The sequence below is a fragment of the Cucumis sativus genome, chromosome 5 (genome assembly GCF_000004075.3).
Source record: "Cucumis sativus cultivar 9930 chromosome 5, Cucumber_9930_V3, whole genome shotgun sequence".
In the NCBI taxonomy this organism is placed as follows: Eukaryota; Viridiplantae; Streptophyta; class Magnoliopsida; order Cucurbitales; family Cucurbitaceae; genus Cucumis; species Cucumis sativus.
In genome coordinates, this window is record NC_026659.2 from 6,057,172 (window position 1) to 6,083,927 (window position 26,756).

Below are 26,756 nucleotides of genomic sequence, written 5' to 3' on the forward strand. Positions count from 1 at the left end.
GTCTCTAAAGTTTATTATTTTAATTAATGGACAAAATTTTAATAAAAACTTGTATATAAATGTATCACTTTCATTTTGCAATAGGTTAAGTTATACTCAATATCATACCCTTAATCATTATTATAATATATTATCACATTCATCAAATATTGATATCTTTTAATTATTAATTTGTTCTAACCATTTGATTGTTTACGTTCTTTCTTATATAATTTGTTTTCGAGTCAAAATGACATATTGTAGATAGTTAAAAATTCAAATCTATCTTAAAATGAGTGTAATTCAATATGCATGTAGTTTGAAACTTTTCCACGTCTGTAGAACTAAAAAAAACAATTTGTTTTGTTGTAAAATAAAGAACAATAGGAACGATTGATATATATATATATATATATATATATATATGTATTTGAAGAGTTTCTTTTCATTTTTTACATTTCCCTTGTATATGTATTTTACATATTCATTTTATTTTCACTGGATGTTTTAAGTTAATTTAGTAATATAATATTTTGATCCTAAAAAAATTTAACACACCATCAAACAAAACAACTAAAAGGTAAAATTTATTACACTTAATTTTTCTATAAGATATAAATATTTGGTCAAATGTTCTATTTTGACTATTTTTCTTTAGAAAAATTACTATACTACAGTTTATTTCATTTTTGAAGAAACTTCAAACAAGTAAATGTTAGTTATTATTAAATTACAAATTTAGTTTCTAAAAGTTACTTTTTATTTTTCTCTTTTATTTGTAGTCTTTTCAATTGATTTTTTTTAATTCACTATGTTTTCCTATCACTCGATCATCCTATTTTAAAAGAACGAGAATACTTCTGTTTTAATTTTATTTTTGTAATATTTTATAAAAGACGAAGAACTCTACAAAAAATTAAACTTCCCTTCTTAAAAAACGAGATCTATAAATCAATAAATTTGAAAGATGCTATATTTAATTTATTCTATTATAATAAATTTTTAAACAATTATTTCTCATGGTAAGGGATGGTTTTTTTTTTTTTTTTTTTAAGATTTATCTAGTAAGTTTTTTTTTTTAAAAATGAATAATTCAAATATATTGTAATGTGCAACATTTGAAAGTCAAAAGCAGAAAGTTGAAAATGGATCCATGATTGGAGAGACCAAAACTATGGTGTTAACAAATTATAAATTAGAGAATGAAAATGTTGGGATAAGATTGATTAAATTAAAATACTAAAAAAGAAGTTTATAAAAATGATAATAATATAATGAGGGATTGAAAGTCATGAGTCTTAATTTGTTAGGGGCATTAGGGTCATCTCCTTTGACCTTAGAAGACAAAGTGTTCTACAAACTCTTTTCTTCTTCCACTAAAAAAAGGATGCCAAAAGAAATTTTTGTGGTTCACTTTAATTCCTCATATAAAAATGGAATTTAAGTGTTAGAATAGGAAAGAAATAAGTTTTAATACAACATTTTGGTCCTTTTATTTTTTGTATTTTTGTTCATATATATTTTAACTTCATTCACTTTTGTCTCTTCCAATTTATACTTCATTTATTTTGTTTTATTTATCCAAACCAAAATAGTACATTTACTAAAATTATAAAATCCAATAAATATATAGATATATCTATAAACATATGTGTATACACAATATATATATAGATATAAATGTACATATATACACATTTAGGATAAGATTTGAATTTAACCACTCCCTACTTATATTTAATATTAAAATAGATTTATTTGATTTTAAAAATCTAAAGTATAAGACTCTTAGATTGTCCCAAAATGAAGATATCTCTCTCCTTAGGTATCACATGGACAAAAGATCCTATATGTACTCAAATATTATTTCAATTCTCATCCAATCTCTTAAAACGGTTGCTTTTAAATATAACAAAATAAATTAAAATATTTATAAATACAGTAGAATATCATTTATAGATGATGTTGATAAACACGAATAGATATTAGAATCAATCGCTATTTAGTACTTATAGACCATAAAATTTTATTACTTTTGTTAATATTTTCACATCATATTTAAAACAAATTCTCTTTTATAGCATTTAGATATATATTTTCGTCAATGTATATAAATATATTAACATATTATTTCTTTTAATATTTAATGTATCGAAGAAGAAGATAGGCAAATATTTTGTTCAATACAATTGGTTGAATGTTTCAAAAAAAAAAAAAAAACCAATCTTAGGAATCTCACATCCATCAAAGTGGATTGTATCCTTCAGTGTGTTACTACTGGGGACGATGACAATTTAATTTTAACATGGGAGAGTGTTACAATTATATTTGAAGGAAGTAGATTATGACCCCATTAATTAGCTACTACATACAATGTAGCATGCAAGTATTGATATATCAAACAAAGATAGAGGATCGAGAGAAGTGTGGTGATGCAACTATGAAAAAAATATGGTTCCTTGTAAGAGTTCGTATGAGCTACCTATCAAACTATACAAAACCTAATTATAAGTTGTATTGACGGGACGATTGACGTGTAGGTTCTATAAGAATTTAAAACAAAAATTACGTTTGCTTGTTTCCTTTTTTTTTTTTTTCGTTTATAAAAAATCAACATAATTTTGAAACTTTTGTAATTTTTCAATGAAAAAAATATAATATTTTACAATACATTTTTCATCTAATCTATATAACTATTAAATTAAATCTTTATTTGTAACTTTTTTTGTTAATAAAAAAATACCAAATAAAAAGAAAATAAGAAAAATGATTGTAAAGGATAAAATTTCTAAAAATATTTAAAAAAAAAAAACAATAAAATTTTAGGTTAATAATTTCCACAAAACTGATAATTATAATTGATGAATATAAAATTAATCTTTCATTATAAATTATTTAAACTATTTTTTTTCTAAAATAAAATCTTCAATGACGAAACCCAATTATATGTGATTATATACCTCATTTATATAAAATTCTATGCCTTAATAGATTTGGATTGCCTTACCAGGCAAAATGTAAACTAATACATCTATTGAGATGAAAGCCAAAGGTCAGGCTCTCCGGCCGAGGTATCGAACTAAAATAAGATCTCAGATTGATATCTTGATAAAGAATATTTCATGAATGAGTGAATCATCTTTTTACTCGAGGTGTAAAGAATATTGCGAGTTCAAGATTAGTTGACAAGATTGGAAGGATAAAATGAAAGGAGCTCGGTTTGTTTGCGCCTTGATTTTGTGAGGAGGTCCACATTGTTAAAAGAAAGTCTATCCCATAGATTGACACCTATTTTTTGGAATAAGACTCGTCAAGAGCTATATACTCCTCCTACGGTCCTTTGAACTATGAAAACTATTTCTTTGGTAGTCCATTTTAACGGCTATTTTTTGGAATTCATACAAATTCTTTCTCAATATTCTTTCTCTCCACAATATTCTTTGCGCCTCCAGAAAAGTGGTCGTTTTTGGATGAAGTACCGAAAAGTTTTTCGCAAAATTAGAGCAACGATTCTTATTAACAAATCAAATATGTTTAATATTTACTAATAATTGTAAGAGGATATATTTTCAAAAGTTTTAATATTTATTGACAAAGATAAGAAGTTTGATTTGATTGTTAAGTTGGTTAATATTTATTAATAAATATATGGTTGATATTTAGATTTGGTTGTTACTATATATATTTTCAGAAGTTAGTTAATATTTATTAATAAATATGTTAGAAGTTCTTAGTCTGTGTATCTTATTTTGTTTGGCTCTCTCGACCGTGACAAAAAGAGAATGTTGAAAGGAAGGTTTTCAAAAATAATATTCTTTGACAAAGTGAGATGTTATTTTGTTTCCTTTTCTACTATTCTTTCTCTGTCTATGAAGTTTCCGTGTTGGTATGACCTTCTATGTATGGTTGTCTTGTGCTTCTTGTGAGATGTGTCGAAATTATGAGAAGTAGGTTTTGACTGCTGCAACTATCTACGAAAAAAGATGGTGAATAGTCTTGATCGAAGTTCTGTTGATCGAGATATTTTGTTGGACCAACAACTTGTAAGTTATCTTTTGATAACATGATTAGTTGCTGGTTTTCTTTAATGTTGGAGGATAAATCTTCCTTATCAGACAGATTACAAAAACACTAGTTGCATTTTGATGAAGGAAGATCTTCCTTATCAGACCGATAGAAACACTAGTTGCATTCTGATGAAGGAAGATTTTCAAGGGAGACTCTTCTGATTAACACCTTAATCTAATGATAAGTGAGTTGCATGATTAAGGGGAGGATTTTGTTTGGCAAAATCTAACTTTGAATTGTAGTGATAAACTGATTTGTATGACCGTTAGTATTGAGTGAACTAGTGAATTTGAATCTTTTTACTAAAATAATAATATGTTGATTATGATTTCTTATTATCAAAGTAATAAGATCTCTGATCAAGTGTCAAGGATCTCAGATGTAGACGCTGTGTCATCGAACTAGGTCAACAATGTTTTGTGTCTCTGTTGTCTTTACTTAATGTTCTCATTATTGTTTCCTTTGCAGTTAACACTATCATCCACTGGAGTTTGTTTATTGTCATTATCCCCTTGTTGTTTTTTCAAAATATAAGAAGTTGGCTTTGATTGTTTTTTGGTCTTGACCTAAAATACAGCTATGGGCTTTGTGAGTGATAAATTTATTTATGTGGAAGACAGAAGTGGGTGTGTACGATGAACAAACTTTGTATTGAAAAAGTCTTTTACGAGTACTCAATTTGTGTGGTTTGTGTTATTGAACACCTTGGTTACTAATATTGTGAGACATTTGGTTGAGAAGATTTGTGTAAGATAGGGGGAAGTCTAACATTGAAGGTTATTTTGACGAGTCTCTCAAAGGAACAGTCTGAACATTGAGACACAAGGGTGAAGAATGCAACATATGATGTACGAGGAGCCTAGATCAAATCTCTTGTTCACACATGAAATGGTTTAGGTGGATTTAAACATTTATCTTGTAAAAGTCGCACATGTAATTCAAGATAGTTGATTCTCAATAAGTAATGTACTTGTGATCCTTTTGAATCTTAATAAAAATGATCTTTTCAATCGACCTAAAGACCCCATATGTAGGTGTTCTATTCTGTCTTTTTGTACGGTTTAGTTTAATTATTAGCTTGAGACTTAATTTTAAGTCATTAAGTTAATCGTGATTTTTTTTCAATCTAAATTATGTACACAAATTTTTTAATTGCAAAGTGAACTTGAAAATTCTCAACTTTAATTCAACCTAATATTTGTAATTTAAGTCATTATTAGTTTACTAAAACTAATTCATTTTTGCTCTGTTCCTTTTTATTTTTGTTAATTGAATTATCCTGGATTTCAACTTTATTTTTTTTTAGTTTGCCGTCCTAATAAGTAGAAGAAAAACATTAAATCAATTTGATTCAAAGTTATTATTATACTCTACTTGTCTTAGTTCAAGTGGGACTTTTTTTAAAAAAATTTAGCTAGAAGGGACGTTTTAGTTTTTTCAAGAAAAAAGAATAGAATGAATATTTCAAAGATACATTTATATAAATGTGACATTTTAAAGTCAAAAGGAGAACATTGAAAAATTGTCCATAATTAATTAATTGAAAGACCAAATCTAATTTTCCAAATTATAAAGAGAATGAAAAAGTTAGAATTGGATGAGTTAATAATTAATATACTTAGAATAAGTCTATGTGAATTGATATAATTTTAATAATAATGTGTATTTATTTGGGGGCAGAAGTGACAATATGCCCACTTGAGTTCATTCCTTTGACCTAAATTTTCTCTTTTCTTTTTAGAACAAAAGGCTTTTATAAACTCTTTTCTTCTTCCTCTCATAAGGATGATTAAATTTTTGGGATATATCTTAATTTCCTGTTAATTATTTTTAAAAATAAAAAATAAAAAAATTCTTACATTTTTATTACAAATAAAGGTGGAAGTTTGAACTACGATCCTCCTATTTTTAACATTCATGTGTTAATTGGGCTACTTAACTCCAACAAGACTTTGTTCCTTTAAATTATTAAAAAAGAACGTTAAAGAGAGAAAATTTATTTAGATATGTGTTTGACGGCATATTAAAATGTTAGATTCTAGTTTTAAAAAATATTTGAATGTGTTTGAGACTATATATTAATAAATATAAAAATAGTCTTGCTTATTCACTAAAATTTAGCTGATTACAATAAGTTATTATTAATTTATTTATGAATACAATTTAATTATATTTAAATAAATTGTTTAAACTGTAATTTTAATCTCTATTGTTTGGAGAAAGTTAGAGTTTAGCCAATAGTTTGATAATATATAACTATATGATTTGGACAACTTTCATAAATAGTTGTTACGAGCAAGACTATTTTCTATGATTTTATTAAACAAAAAGGACTAAATTATAGTTATAAACCATATAGAAACTAAATCCTATCCTTTTAAAATCATGACCAAATTTATAATTTAACCTAAAAACTTATATAATTATTGTTTTACATTATTATAAACTATACAAGGGAATTTATGAAAAGAGAATTGCAAAATGGATAAACTATTTACCCTTTGACAAAAGGAAGAACAATCAATTTTTGTTCTTTAGTGGTTTTAAGGTAAATAGTTTGTATTTTTTTTTATTATTCTTGAAAATTCCAGGATTTTTTTTAAAAATAATGTGTTTTGTGAAAGTATATACGTATTTAATATAATTCTATTTTTTAAATGTAAATTTCAAATTCTGAGCACAATAAAAACATATATAAAAATGATTTTTAGAATTTGCCATATTCCGCTGAAATAAATGTGTTTGTAAAATAGAATCTAAACTCTCTATCAAATATGCTTTAATATTTTTCACTTGAAATTATTATTTAGAGACCAGTTAATAATATATAAATGCTTATTGGAGGAAAGAAATAACCTCCAAGATGTATAAATCTAAATCAGAACTATGTTTATGTCAACTATACTTATGAGCTCATTCAAACCATAAGCTAAAATGGTTGAGTTACACTCTTGAACTAATATATATATATATATATATTATATATATATTATATATATATATATATATATATTATATATATATATATATATATATATATTAATTCTGATTTTATCCGTATATTTAAATTTAAAGACTTTTTTTAAAAAATAACAAAAACAAAGAAATATTAAATAATTTTAAAAATGGAAAAAACCCACATGTTCACAATAAAAAAAATAAAAAAAAATGTCCTCCATCAATATCCATTAATTTGGCACTTGCATGTATAATATATTTGGTACTAAATCGTTTAGATTTGGTTACATGATTGTTTAGATTTGATTACACGGTGGTTTAGATTTGGCTACCAAATCTACCTAAACGATTTTTTTTCAAGATTCTTTGTACACGTTTAGATTTTGCTAAACGATTTCTTTTCAAGATTTTTTGGTACATAATCGTTTAGATTTTACAATTTTTTGTTATTTAGAGTTGATCGTTCATAAATCTAAACAATTTTTTTTCAAGATTTTTCGGTACAGTATCGTTTGAGTTTAGATTTAGCTATCCAAATCTAAACGACGATCGTGTATCAATATCTCAACGATTTTTAAAGATATTTTATATTTGGTAACGATCTTGAACCAAATAACAGTTTGAAAAAAAATAAAAGAAAAAGAAGAGAAAAAACTATGAAAATGGAAAAAATTGCCCGCGGGCCAAAAGAAAAAAATCCCATGACTTTTCTGGAGCAACAACTCCGGCCGAAAAAGACCTGGGAAAGGGATAAATCCAAAATAAAAGGCAAGCCTATAGAAAAGGATGCGCCGGGAATAATGTTTAAAAGGATATTTTACGAAGAAACGATAGAAAAAGGAAGAACAAACCTAATATATCTAAAAAATATTCGGCTTCATGAATTCTTTTATTTTGTTACACAAATCGTAAACATGAGTATTTTATTATATTTATGAAAATTTTCCAAACTTAAATTTAATAATTATATAAATTAAAATTTTAATAAATGTAGAGGATTTAAACTTTCTATAAGTGTGCTTTAAGATTGTTGATGCATCACTTTCACACATTTAGAGGATTTATTCAATTTATTGAGAAACATGAAAATCAAATAGTAACCATTTTTCATGAAATTTGGCCATTTTTCTTTTACTTATTTAGAAGGAATTGAACAATTTTCTTTTCTACTTTATTGAGAATTTTGGAGGACCTAGTTTTATTCATAAATCCTTAATCCTAAACAAAATTAAGTGAAATTAAAATACCTTCACATCACTACTAAAATTGTCAAAATTGATTTAATTATAAAACTATAGAACTTAAAAGTCATGCAAAATTAATTTGAAAGACGATAATAATTCATAGTTTAAAAAAGAAACATTTGTAATATGTGTCTTGATAATCGACTAGCTTTACATATTATTGATCTTTTCCTTTTTCTCTAATTATAACTTGACGACGGGACTAACCATAGTGAACTTAAGTCAACATAATTGATATTCTATATGAAATTATTAGTCATCCTCAAGCTTTCATTAACTCGTCAGCTTTTGCTTAAAGTGCTACACGTTTAAGTTTATTAGCTTTCCAAACTATGCTTAGTTTAATCCTTATCGTAGTTCACTAATTAAGCTCAATTAGTAAATTTTTTAGAAAATTCCTAACTCTCAACCATGGCTTTAATTCAGTTTTTTTTTTCTTTTTTCTTTTTAAATAAATGGATGATAATATAATTATAATTATTGAAAAATAATCACAAAAAATATTAGTCGTAATGATAACTAATTAGCTATATATATGATTTATTAATAAAGTAATAGTTTACCGTTTTTGCGAGCAGATAATCTTCTCATCTGCTTCTTCCTTCCTCATTCTTTTTCTTCTTCCTTCCCATACTGATTTACCAATAAGTAGTTTTTTAGCACATATTTCACGATACTGATACACAATTATATCTTTCTATCAGTTTTTGCTACTGATAGATAATAATAATAGACTAATACCAATAAGAAGAACTACTAGTGATAGATATTGATAATAATTTAAGATGTTTTGGTGCTCTACTCTTCTGTGCAAACAGATTCGTACAACCCCATCGTTTTTGGGATAAAATAGTTGTGTTTCGTCAATTAGAACTGCACTGAATATTGATCGAAATACCAACACTCAAATAGACACTTCTATGCTCAATATATGAAAACAAATAGAAAGAAAATAAATTTGGTCGAGAGAGAGAGAGGGGTCGTAGAAAGAGAGACGAAAGAGGATGTTTTTCTTGTCTTCTCAGAAGAGAAATGGGACATATATATATAGTAGATGGGGAGAGAGGCTCCAACCAAACCGTTAATTATTTTTATGACAATTAATGTAACAGTTCAATGGTAATGTACCGGTGGAAACGATTGACGTTACGATTTGTAATAAATTCAATGGTCAATTATGGTTCATAATAAACCCAATTATTTTTGGAAACATTTTTAACATAAAACCGGTTTTGAAAGTTAAAAATATATTTTAGCAGAAAAATTATATTATTATATTATTATATATTTTAATTCCTCACCTCGCTACGTCCGATCGGACGGTGGCACGTGGGAATATCGGCAAACCTACTTTTACCTATCTCCTCTCCTCTTTCAAAACTTGAGTGCCCATTGGGTTATTGAGTGTCAAACAATGTTTTCAAAGTTTCAACAGTTTGAAAAATCGTGGGTTATCGGGTGCCACGCACTTGGGTTGGGCCTAAAAAATCAGCAAGTAATGGGCCAATTGTCTTCAACATGGGAGTATTCTTGGTATTTCAATGGTTTTGTAACTGTGTTGTACCAAAGTATAAAATTTTGCTATAAATTGTAAATATTTTATTATATTTTTCTATATTTAAAAATCTCATACACACACATGTGAAAATTATTGAAATAGCAAAACTAGTGAAAATATTTACAAAATATATACAAAATTTTAGAATCTATCACTAGTAGGCGCTGATAGAAATCTATCAGTATCAATGTCTATTGATGATAGATTCCAAAATTTTACTGTATATTTGTAAATATTGTCAACGCATGCACATAAAAAAATTAATTTATATTTCAAACAATAATTAATTCCCATACTAATTCCCCGTGCCATTTTCCTTAATCCAAACCACTCCTAAGGAGTACAATTATGTGGACGTCCTAGAGTGTTAAAGCTTGAGCAATGTCTATGCACTAAAGGATAAAATGTTTATACAACATTTTACGGATACCTTAGGATTTTCATGTTTAGTTAAGTGGTGGTCGGTTGTTGTCGAAGATGGTTGCCAACAGTAGTGGTTAGAAGTTGGCCAAGGTGGAAGCCTGTAGAGGTAGCAGCTAGAAGTTAGGGCGATTGGAGGTGGTTGTTGTTGAAGTGGCAATAAGGGTATCGGTGGTGATAGAGTTGAGTATACCGTTACTATGTTAGTGGACTTGAGTATAAAATATTTGTGATATACAAAGTTGAACTCCAAATGCTTATCAAATTAGTATGTCTAATCAAAATTTTAATCAACAATATGAACAACATGAAATAAAATGTAACACCCCAAATTTAAGAGGAGACATGAATGAATCGAAATCACATCTGAATGAGAGGGATCTCGAGAACATGAAAGAAATGTTAAGAAAGACTTGAAAGAATTAAAGTTACCACGTATACCAACAATCTGCACATTCCTTTTCAGTGGCTTGACCATAGAAACTCCAAATTTCAGTGTTCTTAGCTCGAAACAATTATATGTTGTGTGAGTTTTTTAGAATTTTCATAAGATGCATGTGAGTGAGAACAAAGCATGCTGAAAAAACTCGTGTTGGTTTGTAGGGACGACTTTCACTCTAATTAGCTTTCAAAACAAGTAAGGTTGATGTTGCCAAGTCGCAGAGAAATGTTGGGGATCCACGTGACAATTTATAATTTATAATTTGGAAAATAAAGAACCTGCAAGACCAGAAAATAGCTTTAATGTTAAAGTCAAAGATTAGAATTATAGAATAGAAAAAAAATCATAGATTTTAGTTACGTGATGATATATCTATATAGAAAATTGACCTAGGTTGTTCCCAAACAATTCAGAGTTGGTTCAAGATAATTGGATAAACTATCAAGTCTGGAATGTGCCCAGTTTCATGTTTAGCTAGGGTCCCCGTCGTTCGAACTAGTTTGGTCCTAATTTGCCACTATAGATTTTTGTCATGATTTCTTCCTGACTTTGTCACTCTTTCATCCAAAATCACACACTACTGTACTACCAATGAACTTAAAATTGAGACTCAAACATTGTGGACTTATTTTAAATTTGAACTTTTATAAAAGAATCTAATATATATATATATATATATATATATATATTAACGGTTGTTTTTCAATATTGTAATATTGAACTATACTTAGTGCTTACAAAATAAAAGTAAATCCACATGGAATATTTATTTATTATTGGTTTAGCTGCACGTTTATATGAATCCTATCAACAAATTTTAGGTAGAATAATTTAAACATGTTAAAGAAACATTGTTTTAGTGCTGTAATCCCCATTATAAAGAAAGGCTCCTAATCTTTTAACAACATAGTGAGGGGAATTGCTTTCTCTGCTCAAACAACTCCAATGCCATAAATTTAAATAGTTACAAGGATGTAATTTTGATATAAATATGAGAGTATGGTTGATATTTGAGGGTTGTTTTGTTTGTTATTATTATATTGCAATGAGGCACAAATCATAATTTTCTAATTATATGAAAATTGAATTCACACAAAGCAAAAAGACAAAATGAGATGAGTGGAAGACTGAGTCGGATATATTCTGTCACCCACCCAAATGACTGATCCACAACACTCTCGACGCGTCAACGAATCTCATTCATCACTCACCCAAAGAAAAGAAGAAAAAAAAGAAAAAATCATTTTTTGCTTTCCAAAATTTCATCTTCATTTTGAATTTCATTTGGGTTTCATTTGGATTTCTTTGCTGTGAAGAAGCAACCGCGATTTGGGTCGAATTTGGATTGCGAAAAGTGGGGCCTTTTCTTCTCTTCCTTTGCCTTTCACTCTGCTTTGACTTTGACTGCTGAAGCCACTACGAAGAAAAGTCGCACCTTCTTCCCCCTTTCTTTCTTTTCTAGTTTTTACCCTCTCCTTCCCTCCTCATAAAACCCCCCCCATTTCCTTCCTCCATTCTTAGCATCTCAATTTCACCCTCCTATCGAGCCCTTCTCGATTTCTCCCTTCTCACTACCACTATTTTCAATCATTCAACCTGTTTCTTCCTTCAATTTACTTCCAGGTACTAACAATCTTTCCATTCTTCTTTAATCTATCCTGTTTTCTGCCTTTTTCTTTCTGCTTTTCACATCGGTTTTGCTTTAATCCATCTGCGGTACTCTTACTTTTTCTGCTTCTGTTGATGGATTTCGGAGGTTTGAGTGTGTTTTCCATGTTTGTTCTTCATGTGGGTGTCTCTGGAGGTTGTTTATAAAGTCATGTCGGTGGATGAAATCTTTTTAAATTAAGATCGGTTGCGTTTAGGAATTCATTTTTGCTTACAAACCCATATTTCAAACTTTTGAGTTGTTTTGGTTTCTGATTTTTGTGGCTTGAAATTTTGCAGGACCTGGATATGTGCAGTGGCTCTAAGAATAAAGTTGCTTCCACGAATTCCGCCATGGAAGCTAGGTTTCTGAAGCTTAGCGATGGGGGTTTATTTTCTGAAAATTCGATCTTGCTTGAACTTTCAGCCTCTGATGATGTAGAAGGGTTCAAGAGAGAGGTTGAAGAAAAGGATTTGGATGTTGATGAGCCAAGCTGCTGGTATGGAAGAGGAATTGGGTCAAAGAAGATGGGTTTTGAAGAAAGAACTCCGTTGATGATTGCTGCCATGTTTGGAAGCTCCAAGGTTGTCAAGTACTTAATTGAAACAGGCAAGGTTGATGTCAACAGGGCCTGTGGTTCAGATTTGACCACCGCCCTTCACTGTGCTACTGCTGGTGGCTCTTGTTCTTCCCTTGAGACCATCAAGCTCTTGCTCGACGGATCTGCTGATGTCGATTGTGTCGACGCCTACGGGAGAAAACCTGTGGATTTGATTGTTTCAGCTTGCAGGATGGTGTTGAATTCAGGAAGAAAGGCTATGGAGATGTTGTTGAGAGGAGATGGTATGGCTGGGGAAGCTGATCTGAGCCTTTACCTTGAAGAAGACCAGCAGAAGATCACAGCTTCCCAGTTCTCAAAAGAAGGAAGTGACAAGAAAGAGTATCCAGTTGATGTATCGCTGCCCGACATCAACAGTGGGATCTACGGTACTGATGATTTCAGGATGTATACTTTCAAAGTGAAGCCTTGTTCGAGGGCGTATTCGCATGATTGGACCGAGTGCCCTTTCGTTCACCCTGGTGAGAACGCCAGGCGTAGAGACCCCAGGAAGTACCCATATAGTTGCGTTCCATGCCCTGAATTCCGCAAGGGGGCTTGTCCAAAGGCAGATTCCTGTGAGTATGCACATGGTGTTTTCGAGTCTTGGCTCCACCCTGCTCAATACCGAACCCGGCTCTGTAAGGATGAGACTGGCTGCACAAGGAAAGTTTGCTTCTTTGCTCACAAACCTGATGAGTTGCGCCCAGTATATGCATCAACAGGCTCAGGCATGCCTTCACCCCGGTCTCTTTCGAGCAACACTGGAGATATGTCTACCATGAGCCCGTTGGCTCTTGGTTCATCATCGTTGTCGTTGCCAACAACCTCAACACCTCCCATGTCTCCCTTAGCATCAGTGTCTTCTCCTAAAAATGGAAACTTGTGGCAGAACAAGATTAACCTTACCCCTCCTGCTCTGCAGCTCCCTGGTAGTCGGTTAAAGGCTACCTTGAGTGCAAGAGATTTGGATTTAGAGATGGAATTGCTCGGATTAGAAAAGAACGTGAGCCAATTACAACATCAACAACAGTTGATTGACGAGATTAGCCGGCTCTCATCTCCTTACTGGAATGCAGATGTAAGCAGGACTGCAGAGTTGAAGCCATCGAACCTTGATGACATGTTTGGATCATTAGATTCTTCCTTATTGTCTCAGTTGCAAGGCGCCTCACTAAAAACACCAATCTCAGCTCAAGTTCAATCCCCGACTGGGCTGCAGATGCGCCAAAGCATGAGCCAACTTCGTGCAAGTTACCCAGCTAATAACCTATCATCCTCACCTGTAAAGAAACCCTCCTCTTTTGGCTTTGACTCATCAAGTGCAGTGGCAGCTGCAGTGATGAACTCAAGGTCTGCTGCCTTTGCAAAACGAAGCCAGAGTTTCATTGATCGAGCTGCAGTATCCCGTCTTCCTGGGTTCACCGGAGCTGCAAATTCTGCAGCTACCATGTCTTCCCATCTCTCAGATTGGAACTCCCCTGATGGCAAACTAGACTGGGGAATGAATGGCACCGATCTCAACAAACTCAAGAAATCTGCTTCCTTTGGTATCCGAAATGGAACTCCCACGTTTGCTCCACCAGTAGAGGAACCCGATGTCTCTTGGGTTAACTCTTTGGTCAAAGATGTTCCCTCGGAAAGCTTTGGACTGTTTGGTGCCGAGAAGCGTCCATACAACCTCAAAAGAGAAATCAATGAGATGCTCCCATCCTGGATGGAGCAGCAGTTGTATGCAGAGCAGGAGCAGATAGTGGCATAAGCGGCACTCCCAAAAACCCTCCTCATTATGCTAACAATATCAAGTTCTTCACATTTCATTCAATATTTGATTTACAGAAACTAAAGTTTTAAACTAAAGTTTTAAAGGTAGTAGTAAAAAGAGAATTGCTGTAGAGGCAATTCTAGTTCAAAAAATCGCCCTGAAGTTTCGGTATGGGATCGATCGATCTTTAGATCAGTAAATGATCAGTAAGATATCTTTGTATTCTTTTCATTGTATTATATTATATTTGTTAATTTTTTTTCTCCAATTTGGGGCTGATATAAGATGAGTATGTATCCTTCTCTCTAGTACAATAATAATAAAGACATAATGTTTCCAATAGCTTTGCATTTTCTCGTGCAAAAGGATCAATATACTTCCATTACTCTTTTGCTAGACCAGACCAGGTTAGGTAGGTGGTAACCATGGATTGAATCCATACCTCTAGATATTGAGACTATGTTTTCTTTTTATCATTAGGTCGAACCCACGATGATTTTGAACATGTTCTTTTAAGATGTAAAGGACAAAGTATCCTTCTCTTTAGATTCATTCAATAGCTTGTTAGGAATGTGATCAAATAAGTAACAACATTCTTGCTTTAAGAAGATTTTGGTTTCTTATGTTTAACTTCGTATCTAGAATGCCTTGTTTGATCCACAACTAAGGGAGGTTGTAATTTGAAGAGTGAACAACAAAATGTCTATATAATTGTAATGTAACGTTAGAATAAATGCAATAAAAGAACTATGTGAGATTCACTGACTTCCTTTAGATACTTTTGAACGATTTTTCAGTTTTTAGTCGTTAGATATCGTTACCGTTATTGTTACCGATTGTCATAATGATACTAATACCATACGATTGTCATAATGATACTAATACCATATAAAGGAAAGAAACAATGAGGTTTGAGGTTATGTTTTTATAACATGTCTAAATAAATAGAATGAAATTGATGAGAGTGCTAAACTAAATTTAAAGGGCAGTTTAGTTTAGTTGTTGAAAGTAAGATAAAAAGAGGAAAGGGTGATAATGGAGTGGAGGCAGAGCCAGGAAGGCACAGACAGAAACAGAAGAGAGACAGCAAACTAAAAATATATAATAATATTGAAAAGAAAAGAAAATAATATTTATTTGTTTGAGGATTGGGACAGAATTGGAGATGGTGGTGGGCCAATTGCATATTGACTTTTATAACCTCATTTATTCCTTTCCATAGCCGCCCCATCCTTTTTTTCTATTCCTAAAATCTTTGGTGACATTCAGAAAAACAACAAAGTAAGTTTCAGATTTTTCTCTCAACTTTCCTCTCTTCTATCTAACTTTCTCACCAAAGGGTTCCACAACTCTACCCTTTTGACACACTCTCAATAATTAACATCTCCATCTTTTTAACCTTCAAAAGTTTTCATTTTCTTATTCTTCCAACCTAAACTATCAAACTTCTTTCAAAAAAAACTTTTTGATCAGAAGTAAAATATCAAAAGTAATGTGATGGCTAAGATTGAGTTCATTCATTCAAATTAGTTTAAAGCCATTTTTGTTTGTTTACAAATCAGTGCGAGAGCTAGTTAACTTCATCAAAATGCAAGAGGATTGACCGATTTGTAAGGATGAGCATTCTTAGCACCTCATTTCCCTTCTCATTGCAAATGCTTGTGATTCTTCCATTTGTTCCGACAATATTAGAGACTATGTTCGGTTTTGACAATAGATATTTAAAAATTGTTGTATGTGGTATTGTATTATACGTGTTACAAATATATCATGCATAAATGTAAAATAGTAGAGAATTGACAAACAAACTTATACGTAATTCGCTAACAGTGTGTCTCGTGTATTTACTGATCGAGTAGACGATTAACTTTTTTATTAGAGACAATGTTACATAATACAAAATGTCTCTAAATTCTATGGTCATAATCGTAAATAAACTACAGATTGTTAAATATGTCATACACAAAATCTACATAGTCATTAAGTGTCAAGTAATAGATTCAAAACATTTTAACGTTATAAATGACAACTATGTAGATGATCTAGATCATAATCAATTTTTACGTATTAGTTATCACGTTAATTTATGTGAACGATACGGTAAACGATAGACACACATGTTTTTAATTTTTTAAACATTTGTAATATCTTATTCTAATGAAAAGAATTCTTAAGATAAAGTTTTGCTTTTTACAAGTATTCAAAGTCTAAAAGGTAAAACAAAAACTTTTGAAAGTTTATAGATATACTAAAATGGTCGATAGTGTAGGAAAATATTTTAAATTAATCCCATATTAGTAATTAAGAGGTTTAGAGTTTATTTTGATTCGTATGAATTTGGTTTTTTTGGTAGTTAATAATACATTTAATTTCTATGGCCAATTTGATGAACATCTAACTTTTCATTTTTTATTTTTTGAAAAATTATGCACAAAAAAATCATTCTCACCTATAAGTTACCATATTTGTTACAAAGCTCCCACTCAAGCTTTCAAAAGGCAATCAAGTTTCTATAAAAACTTTCAATTTTTTGTTTTTTAGAATTTGAATTAAGTGTTTATTTAATAAAAATGAAATGAGTCAATGAAATATGGTCTAATAGTTTTTTAGAATTTGAATTAAGTTTTTATTTAATAAAAATGAAATGAAATATGGTCTACATCTATTCTAGTATCATACTACGAGAATCATGAATAGTTGATTGCTACTCTTATAATTATTATTTGACCCCTAACGGTAAATTTGACAAAACAGTTATCAAATAGAGCTTTTGTAATTTTATTTTTGTTCTTCAGAGCTAATTTCTTTGTTTTTGTTATGCACAAATTTAACTAAGAATTCAAGTGTTTGTTCAAGAAATATGAAAAACTATAGTATAAAATTTATGAGAAAACAAACATAAAATTTTAAAATAAAATTGTTATCAAATGAGATCATAGAAATCAAAATTATATTTAATCTACCATTAGTTTTAAACATCAATGGTATTTTATTATAATTGAAGCGTGATTTTAGTCCTTTTAAAATGATAATCTTATTTATTTATCTTTTTAAATGATTAAAAACATTTTTAAGACGATAATTTTGAAAGTGACAAAAGTGATTTTAAACACTTCCAAATATGGCATTAGTATGATAATAACATATACTCTTATTTATTAGTTTATTAGATCGTAAATGATTTTTTTTTGTTATTAGTGAATTTGAATGGAGTGAATGAATTGTTTAAATTTGATCGTAATTACATTTCAATATGTAAATAAAAGCAACACAAGTCATATCTTCTTTCAAACCTTCTTTGTGTGCTATTAATTAAATAAATACTAAACTTGGTGGCTAATCATTTGTCTATGGGATTGTTCGTGAAGACTCACATTGATTCAATCTATTTGAATGAAATTGTGATGTTTGAATACTATATTAAATGGCAGTTCTAATATTTGATTCTATTCATATTGCTTTTAATAATAAAGATTTCAAATATTATATCAATTTTGTTACTATGTATTTCACATGATATATGGGCTTACAATTTTTCTTTGGTCTATGTTGAGAGTTATTCAACTTTAATTTGAAAATTTTAATTTAAAGCTGTAGATAATGACAATTGGAGTGATTTTCCTCAATTTGCCATTTTTTAATGCTCAAAGAAGTAATTGTTCATAATTACTTTGTGAAAATAAAAAAAGAAGATAAAGTAATGGAACAAAACAAAAGTGTTGTCATGATGTTGAAAATTGGGAAAACTCTTTTGGCTCATTTCTCTCTTTCTTTTTGCATTTGGGAGTATGTTTTTTCAATAATATTACTTATTAGATCAAATCTGTTTACTTTCTCTTTTTTTAATATAGAGTTGTAGTGAACTTCTTCAAAGCACTTTTTTCACATGCTAAAAGTTTTTTCTTAAAAAAAATATTGAACACTTTGTGCTTTTACAAGTATATTCTATACATAGATATTTACCCTTGAAATTCACCACATTTTATATCGTTTGTGGTGATGTAGACATAAATTATACTAACTTTCAAAATTTCAAACATAATCATATTCTGTGATCTAATTCATAGATTGCAACGTATATATTCTACCCTATTTGAATGGAACTTACATTCTACATTTGTTTTGTTTAAATATGGTGATGCCAAAATCTAGATTGGAGAAAATGTATTTCTTTTTCATTGAACGGTGATGATAAATTTATAATTTTGAGAAGAATGTGCCTTAGTAAAATGAAAAGATTTGTACACATCGGTGTGGTACTTGTCATACAGACTTTGATGCTTAAATTACAAAGTAGAATTGTGTAGCAAGTAAATATCTTGAGTATTAGAATGAACTATATCTCATAAAGTTATAATGGTGTATTTTAAGTTAGTGCAATTTTTATGTATTTTAAGTCATGTTAAGATTTTTCGAGTCGTGTTAGGTTAATTCTTGAGCCAAATAGATTAGGAAATGCAATTAGCGTGCACTATATATTCATCAAACTTGAAAGCTCCTTAGTCGAGGCTTAGGAGTTTTGGTTTGGCCTTTTGACCCAAACCATTTTCTTCTCAATGTCTAAATTCACAGTAATATACCATATCTCCATCAAATGAAGGGAGTCACCTTATTTTTTGCCAAAACTAAGGTTGACTAAGTCCATTTGGGTAACAACCTAAACTCCCTTCGTAATTTCTACGATTAATTGAGTTTCACAATTTTCTTGATTGAATGTTGTATGAACTCTATAAAGAAAATTAAAAGTTTACAGTGAAAATGTGATACATATCCATTCATACAGTTTATTTTGTTAAAGTTAATATCAAGAGTTGGTACAAAAGTTCAACAATTGTAGAGTATAGAAATATTTAGTGTCAAAATATTTGGAACGCAAGTTAATAAATTGATCATCAAAATGAGTTTAGTTAGATGACAATTGACATGATTTTTCATTCACTTTCTACAATTGTTGTAGTGGTATAAATCAATCCAATCCACGTCAATCATACAATAATTATCATTTAAAAATAGATAGTTTAATCTTTCACCTCAAAATTTTGATTTTTTTTTATTGGGTTGGGTCTCGGGTTGGAGGGTTGAAAAATTCGGTTCAACCCAACTCAACCCGAATTAATATAATATATATATATGGTTGTGGTTTCAAAATTTAGATTGTACCATTATAAATTTTTATTTTGATATTTTTACGAACTACCCTTACAAAAAAATATATGGTTGTGATTGTGAACATGAAATGATGCTTCAGCCGACCGATATTAAGAGAATAGCTGCTTACTACAAATGGTTTTGCCTTAAAATCAGGTAACTTTTTCAACTCATCAAGAATCCACTTCACTAATTTTAACGTGGGTTGTTCAAAATTCAATTACAAATTTTGTTTTTCAGTTTACCCCTTTGATGATTGTGTAATCGGAAAAACAAGCCAAGAATTCTGGAAATAAAAAATAAATTGTTCCTCCTTAGCAATTCTACTTCATCTGAAACAATTTGCGATCAGAAATAAGAGTCTGAAGCAAAGGGGGCGGGAAAATGATTTCAGGTATGATTATACTACTTTGTTCGAGACTGTTTGAGATTTCCCCCTTCATTTCCCTGCAATGCCCACCAACTGTTCGACGAATTTCCTAAATGATTTGCATTGTCTTCTTACTGCTCCTCCGCCGCTTTAGTATCCCCCATGGCTGTCTTATAAGAGTTCATGTTTAATTCATCACTATCAAATGGAGTATAAAACAGATGCATGCCAATCAATTATTTTTCCAGATAAACAAAAGCATGCTGTGGAGGTGTTTTCTTTCTTTTTGTTTGAGTTATGTTCATTGCTTTTCAAATGTGGACTATTTGATTCTTTGATCATGGGATTTCCCCCCATTTTTTTTTTCCTATGAATAATTTGCCTTTCCTTAATAGTGTAAAACCCTGATATCATAATCTCATTCCACGTTGCCAGGCTTAACTAATGGAAGCTGCTTTTGGCCAAAAGTTGTAAATGTGCGTGGAAGGCACCGGTTTTATGGTATTATGCTCCATTTATCTATATCAGTAATTCACTGTTCTGCCTTTTACTTGGTTTTTTCAACATTGCTTTTATGAATGTTGAAGAATGTTTATATTTTCAGTCATCTTTCTTTCTTTGTAGGATTGAATAGAGACAGTTCATATATTGGGAGAAACTGGCCCTGCCAAAAGAAAAAAATTACTTGTAGCATTTCTGAGCTAGAGAACGTATATTCAAGACCTGAACATCATAGAAAGGACAAGGTTCTTGTTAAGATGTGTGGTATTGCATCAGCGAGAGATGCTGCTTTGGCAGCAGAATCTGGTGCTGATTTCATTGGGATGATTATTTGGCCAAACTCAAAACGTTCTGTTTCACTCTCAGTTGCTAAGGAGATATCCAGAATTGCTAGACAAAATGGTGCACAGCCTGTTGGAGTGTTTGTTGATGATGATGTCGAAACAATATCACGAGCTGCTGATGCATGTGACCTTGAACTTGTGCAGGTACATCTTTTTACTGGCTTCATTGCCTTATGCACAAAAAATAACTTTCTTACTTTAGATGGTTTGGATTCTCACAGCTTCATGGAGACAGTTCACGGGCAGCATTGCCACTACTTGTCAAAGACCATAGAATTATTTATGTTCTGAATGCAAACGAAGATGGAAGTCTTCTAAATGAGATCTCAACTGAGGACTGTTCTTTGGTCGATTGGGTTCTTATTGATAGTGCCAAAGGTGGCAGGTACATCACAATTCCCCCTCGATGTGCTGGTTTTGATTATCTATAATGCCTTTGAACTAGTGTCAAATGTTATTTGATTTTGGTTATTTTTTCTTCTTTTGAGTTAAATATCAAGTGGGTTTGGAGATTTGGACTTTTGACATTTTGACCACTTATATATGTCTTAGCTAGTTGAGTTATGCTTTATTTTTTAGCAACAATTGCCAAGGTGGGGATTGGATCTCCACTATCTAGGGACAAAGGTATGTCAATTACCGAGCTAGTTTGGTTATGATTTAATTGGCCTAAACATTTGTTTGTCATTACACATTAAATGTTTAGGTTAATCCCTATAAATCCCACGAAAATTCATTTTAGTTTTTGTGGCTAAATTTTCTACACAAGCTTGCTTGGTGGTGCCATGTAAGATAAACGACAAAACATTTCAAAAAGAAATTAATATAAAAAGCAACAAAAACTATTAACAAATTTTATGTGATGTTCAGAAGCTAAATTATAAAATTTGAAAGTACAATAACCGAAGCAAAGCAAGCTATGAATGACAGCAAGACTAAAACAAACAAGGTTGAGACTGTTATCTCCACAAACCAATCACGTCTGCTGCTGACATCATCTAATTTTACGTGTTTGTGTTTTATCAGCTAGAAATCCAAACCAAACCCTTTAAATAAATTGAAGAAAAAAAACGTATTGATTTTGACCAAGTACTAATAGCCAGCCATTATAATTTTCTTCATCCATGTGATATGAGCTAATTTAAATTATTTTTCTGCTGAATACAGTGGGAAGGGATTCAATTGGGCCCAGTTTGAGGCACCAATAATTAGCAGCAAACAAGGCTGGCTCTTGGCTGGAGGCATCAATCCAGACAACGTATCTGAAGCCTTAACTATTCTCAAGCCTCAAGGGGTTGATGTTAGCAGTGGAATCTGTGGCTCAGATGGGATTCAAAAGGATCTTATTCGAATCAAGTCTTTTTTAGAGGCTGTTCATTTAGTGAAATATTGATCAAGAAAATTGAGTATCCATAAAGTATCCAATTTTCTTAACTAATCCTAGAGAAAATACTGTTTTTGATTTGTTTGTAATTGTTAAGTAAGTCTTATAACAATCGTTTTGTAAACCACAGGACAACTCTATTTTGTTTTGTTTATTTCATTTGGTGGCTAATAAGATGTATCCCCTTTTGTTTCAGGATCAAATATTATTGTGACATCAAAATTTGGGGATTTCATCGATCTAAACATAGTTTAAGTGTTTAATCTATATAAACCCTGTTCTTTTTTAGTTGTACTTAAATTGCTTATTCCGAATCTATGTTGTAATTTTGATATGGTTTGAAATATGATATTATGCTTTAAAAAACTATTTTCATCTTTACCCTAGTTTGTTTTAGCTCATATACTTTTAAAAAGTAGTTATGGGCCTTTTGATATGGTTTGTATCAGAAGGATTGGATCAAAATGAATAATTTAAAAGTATTATAATCAAAATAAAGTGGTTCATAAGTTAAAAAAACATTATTAAAATTAAGTTGACCAAATTAAATCTTTTGATTAATACAACAAATGATCCAAACCACACCTTGTAGTTCGTATTTATATGTTAGTTGAGTTTTGTAACTTCGTATTTATACACTAGTTGAGTTTTGTAACTTGAGTTTCAAGTTAGTATCTAGTAAATTAATTTTCAGTATTCTTATTTATATGCTAGTTGAGTTTTGTAACTTGAGTTTCAAGTTAGTATCTAGTAAATATTATATTTTAAGCATTGTATTTAAAATACTTTCTTAATTTATGATGTACTATACTGAAAACTGCCAAAAATTTTAACTTCCACTTATTTGATTTTCTGCTACTATTTTAGGTCATGAAATGGTAGCATTTATTAGGTAATTTAAAAATTAAAACCATGTGACAGCTTGCCCCATTTCAGTGATTAAGAAATTGCCCATCCCTTTTAACAGTTTATTGTGGGACTATAACATAAGATGAAACCCTAAATTTAAGAACAATAAAAAAAAAATTCAACTCATCCCATATAAATTAATAGCATTGTGGTTCACTAGTAGTTTATTAAACGTACTTCAAGCAAAAACAATGCCAACTTTTTCTTTCATGTGGCTATAATAATATGCAACTCTAAAGACCCTAAAAGCATGAATACTATCATTGTGAACAACGGCTTCTTTGGCAGCTGATCATATTTTAAACTCGAGTGGCTCGCGAGCTATTCGCAAAGAATTTGGATGTGTAATAGTTGAAAGACAATGAACATAACTTAATTGTGTTGCTTTGATCAAGACAGGTCGGGGTCTGTTTGATAATATACGATATCTCCAGAATCGCTCACGAAGTGATCCTTTCTTAGGCTTCTTACAAGAACTCCTAATAAGTGAAATGGGAGAGGCCAAGATTTCTCTGGTTCCCTATAATACTTCCCGAATATCGGCTTCGTTGCCTCGGTCTAACACGAGAAGTTTGCACTTGTTAGGATGAGGATTTCGAATATATAGAAGAAAATTAAGTTTGAATTTCAGATGCAGGGCTGAGAAGAATACTCACTGCTTCTATTAAGTGATAGTGTGGGATTTGAGGGAAGAGATGGTGAACGACGTGAGTTCCAATGTCATGATGGATGTTGTTGATCCATCCGTAATCACGATCAAGGGTCGTTAATCCTCCTCTTAGGTAACTCCATTCCTGTTTGATCATCAAGTGCAGAAGCAGAGAAGTTAATAAAATGGTGTAAAACAGATCATTTTATGGTGTGATGTTCTTGGAAATTCCACACCAAAACTCAAAAAGATTTGAACGGTATACCTCTCCACGATACCAAGGAAGTTTATCATCGTGACCATGATGATGCAAGTAAGTGACGGCATCCAGCCACATGACAAACATCTACATAAGGAATACATTCAGAGCAGTGCACTTTGAAAAAAGAAGTCAATCGAGCGTAGTAGTTGAACTTTAAAACATGAAATATTCATCGTGAATTCATGATCAAAACCAAACTCACCATGTAAGGAATACCGTAGAGTTTGATGATTTGGAGGGGACCCATCACTACGGATAGACATCCAAGCAGAGCAAGCATTGCAGTCCAACAAGCAGTGGATGTAATGATATCATTCCGCTCACTCGGTACAAACAAATCACTGTTAGGGTCAAAATGAGAGCCCTTCTTTCCAGGACTTCTACTCCACTGCAATATCACCAACATTTTTCATTAGAATCCATCAAAGAATTGGCATAACATTGAAGTTCACAAAGAAGGATGTTGAAGAAACAGAGTTCACTAACCAAGTAGACAGGATATGCAAGCATGGGGAACGGCAGAGCGAACCTTAGTGTTCTTGTTGCTTTATCCAAACTCCTATAAATTTTCTCAGACAACTGCAAAGCAGATATGAACATATTGCTATTGAATTAGATTCAACAAGATGATCATTTCTTTGTTTTATGGGAAAGAAGTACAAGGAATTTACAGGATGCCACGATTCATCATTTTCGACATGACCATGGTTCTGGTGATGAGTTCTGTGGCTAATTCTCCTGCGTTCAAGAACAACATGATATGAAACTATAGTTTATGTTGTCATAGAAAGTTAAAGCTACAAAAAAGAATAATTTGACCAAACGGGATTCAGAAAGATAATCAAGAACTAACCATCCATGATATGGAACTAGGATTGAGGAATGAAGGATATGGCCAACAACACTATTCAAATTTGGGTCATTAGAGAAACTGCCATGGCCACTGCACATTCAAAAACAAAATCAAACTAACCATTAAGAAAACACACTATCAAATCAGGCAAGGGAATTCCAAGACAAAAAGCAGGTAAAGATATTCAATGGTTCCAAAAGAGTGGAAATTACCAATCATGACCAAGAACAAAAAGAGCCCAAAACATTGTTCCTTGAGCAAACCAGTAAAGAGGCCAAACAACCCAATTGTTGAAGTAAGCAGCAACAGCAGCCAAGCCAAATACCACCACCACATCCCTCACAACATAACTCATTGATCTCCAAGGATCCCTAACCCAACAATGCTTTGGAATGGCAGCACGAATATCAGCCAACCGAAACGGCGGAGGAGCAGCCGGGTCGAAACTACCCTCATCCTCAACCCCATTAACCTCATTAACTCTCTCCCTCTCATTATCCTCATCAACAGAAGCAACTGCCACAGGAGTACTCACATTCAATGCCCAACTCTTCCCTTTAGTTGAAAGGCCCAAAGAAGAGCGAAGAACATGAGCTTTAGAGGCCAACAATGGCTGCCTAATCTCAGAAACCATAAAAGTTTTAGAAGCAAACCCATTCCTAGATGGCAGAGGATAGATCCTAGGGAGTGGTTTAACACCACATTCAGATAAGACCCACCTCGCCATTAGAGACCCAGATGAGAAAAAACAAGTAGCCTCAAGTTTTTAAGCCTCAAACAGCTTAAGATAAAGAAAAAGAAAAGATGGGTAACAAACAAAACCCTAAAATAAAAAGGGAAATCAGAAGCAGATATGAGATAACACAGCCAGAAATCTCTTCATTCACTTACAACCATAAAAACCCAACTTGTGTTTCTGGTTGATTGTCCTCCAACTTGGCCCCCCCTTTCTCTTTTTCTGTCTACTTATAATCTACCATTCATAACAATGACTGTTCCTCCTTCGTCTACAGAGTCTACACAGCAACTTTTTAGACGCTTGTTGGACATTCCAATAAAATGGGTAGGGTTTAGATTCCATAATTCGCCATACCCACTAATAAACTTGAAATAAACACCGAAATTAAGTGAAATTGGAGAAGAACGTATCGAGGGGAGAAGGAAGGTAACGTGGTCAAATCGAAGACATAGAAAGTGGGAATTTAAAATTCCAAAAAACTTTCGCATGTTTTTATGATTTGTAGGTCAAGGTTGAATTTGGGATTACGATATATATTTTTTTTCATTGAACACGTCTTCGTAATTGATTTACTCCTCCTGCTTTTTCTTTAAAAATCTGTTTTTTTGCATTTAGGCTCAAAGGAAAATTCCCTTTTCTCCGACCACTCCTCTAATCTCCTCATTAATGATAGGTTTAGGATTGATTAATTTAACCAATCCTAACATTAGTTTATTAGTGTGCAATTTTGGTAACCGTGTTCATTCCCACATAAGTGGAGTCGTTTATATTGAAGTGGTACTCAAACCAACACCCTTTAAAGAATAAATGCGTGTTTGGATTGATTTTTTCAATATTTAAAAATGTGTTTAAAGGTATAAATATTTAAAAAGTCAATACAAACACACTTTAACTTAGTAACGAATCTAATTGGTGTT

At 31.3% G+C, this 26,756-nt stretch overlaps 3 protein-coding genes across 4 annotated transcripts; 2 read left to right on the plus strand and 1 right to left on the minus strand.

Moving 5' to 3' along the window:
* Window positions 1-12,130: 12,130 nt before the first annotated feature.
* LOC101203102 (zinc finger CCCH domain-containing protein 29) lies at window positions 12,131-15,022 on the plus strand. Its single transcript, XM_004148136.3, has 2 exons — window positions 12,131-12,292; window positions 12,617-15,022. The coding sequence occupies exon 2, from the start codon at window positions 12,626-12,628 to the stop codon at window positions 14,675-14,677; it is 2,052 nt and encodes a 683-aa protein (XP_004148184.1). The 5' UTR covers window positions 12,131-12,292; window positions 12,617-12,625; the 3' UTR covers window positions 14,678-15,022.
* A 4,806-nt stretch (window positions 15,023-19,828) lies between these two features.
* On the plus strand, window positions 19,829-22,715 carry LOC101202863 (N-(5'-phosphoribosyl)anthranilate isomerase 1, chloroplastic). Of its 2 annotated transcripts, XM_031885764.1 has the most exons (7): window positions 19,829-19,984; window positions 20,069-20,222; window positions 20,634-20,699; window positions 20,823-21,187; window positions 21,265-21,428; window positions 21,623-21,670; window positions 22,211-22,341. In XM_031885764.1, the coding sequence occupies exons 2-6, from the start codon at window positions 20,213-20,215 to the stop codon at window positions 21,660-21,662; spliced, it is 645 nt and encodes a 214-aa protein (XP_031741624.1). In that variant the 5' UTR covers window positions 19,829-19,984; window positions 20,069-20,212; the 3' UTR covers window positions 21,663-21,670; window positions 22,211-22,341. The 2 variants fall into 2 exon arrangements, with proteins under 2 accessions (XP_031741624.1, XP_004148183.1); XM_004148135.3 differs by lacking the exon at window positions 21,623-21,670 and having other exon boundaries at window positions 22,211-22,715.
* A 755-nt stretch (window positions 22,716-23,470) lies between these two features.
* Window positions 23,471-26,038, minus strand: FAD7 (omega-3 fatty acid desaturase). The gene is made up of 8 exons (NM_001287475.1): window positions 25,313-26,038; window positions 25,101-25,190; window positions 24,919-24,985; window positions 24,734-24,826; window positions 24,450-24,635; window positions 24,251-24,331; window positions 23,993-24,130; window positions 23,471-23,894 (listed from the first exon to the last, which is right to left on the minus strand). Exons 1-8 carry the CDS (start codon window positions 25,825-25,827, stop codon window positions 23,727-23,729), a joined length of 1,338 nt encoding a protein of 445 aa, NP_001274404.1. The 5' UTR covers window positions 25,828-26,038; the 3' UTR covers window positions 23,471-23,726.
* Between the last annotated feature and the right edge of the window lie 718 nt (window positions 26,039-26,756).

Bases quoted from the DNA above. Each gene is read 5' to 3' on its own strand.
- FAD7 (NM_001287475.1), bottom strand. From the start codon at position 25,827: ATGGCGAGGTGGGTCTTATCTGAATGTGGTGTTAAACCACTCCCTAGG. The intron at 25,191-25,312 runs GTAATTTCCACT...TTGAATGTGCAG, and splicing joins TTTGTTCTTGGTCATGATTG to TGGCCATGGCAGTTTCTCTA. The intron at 24,332-24,449 runs GTGAGTTTGGTT...TTCCTTATGTAG, and splicing joins TCTACGGTATTCCTTACATG to ATGTTTGTCATGTGGCTGGA.
- LOC101202863 (XM_004148135.3), top strand. The intron at 20,700-20,822 runs GTATTATGCTCC...CTTTCTTTGTAG, and splicing joins TGGAAGGCACCGGTTTTATG to GATTGAATAGAGACAGTTCA. The intron at 21,188-21,264 runs GTACATCTTTTT...GGATTCTCACAG, and splicing joins GTGACCTTGAACTTGTGCAG to CTTCATGGAGACAGTTCACG.
- LOC101203102 (XM_004148136.3), top strand. From the start codon at position 12,626: ATGTGCAGTGGCTCTAAGAATAAAGTTGCTTCCACGAATTCCGCCATG.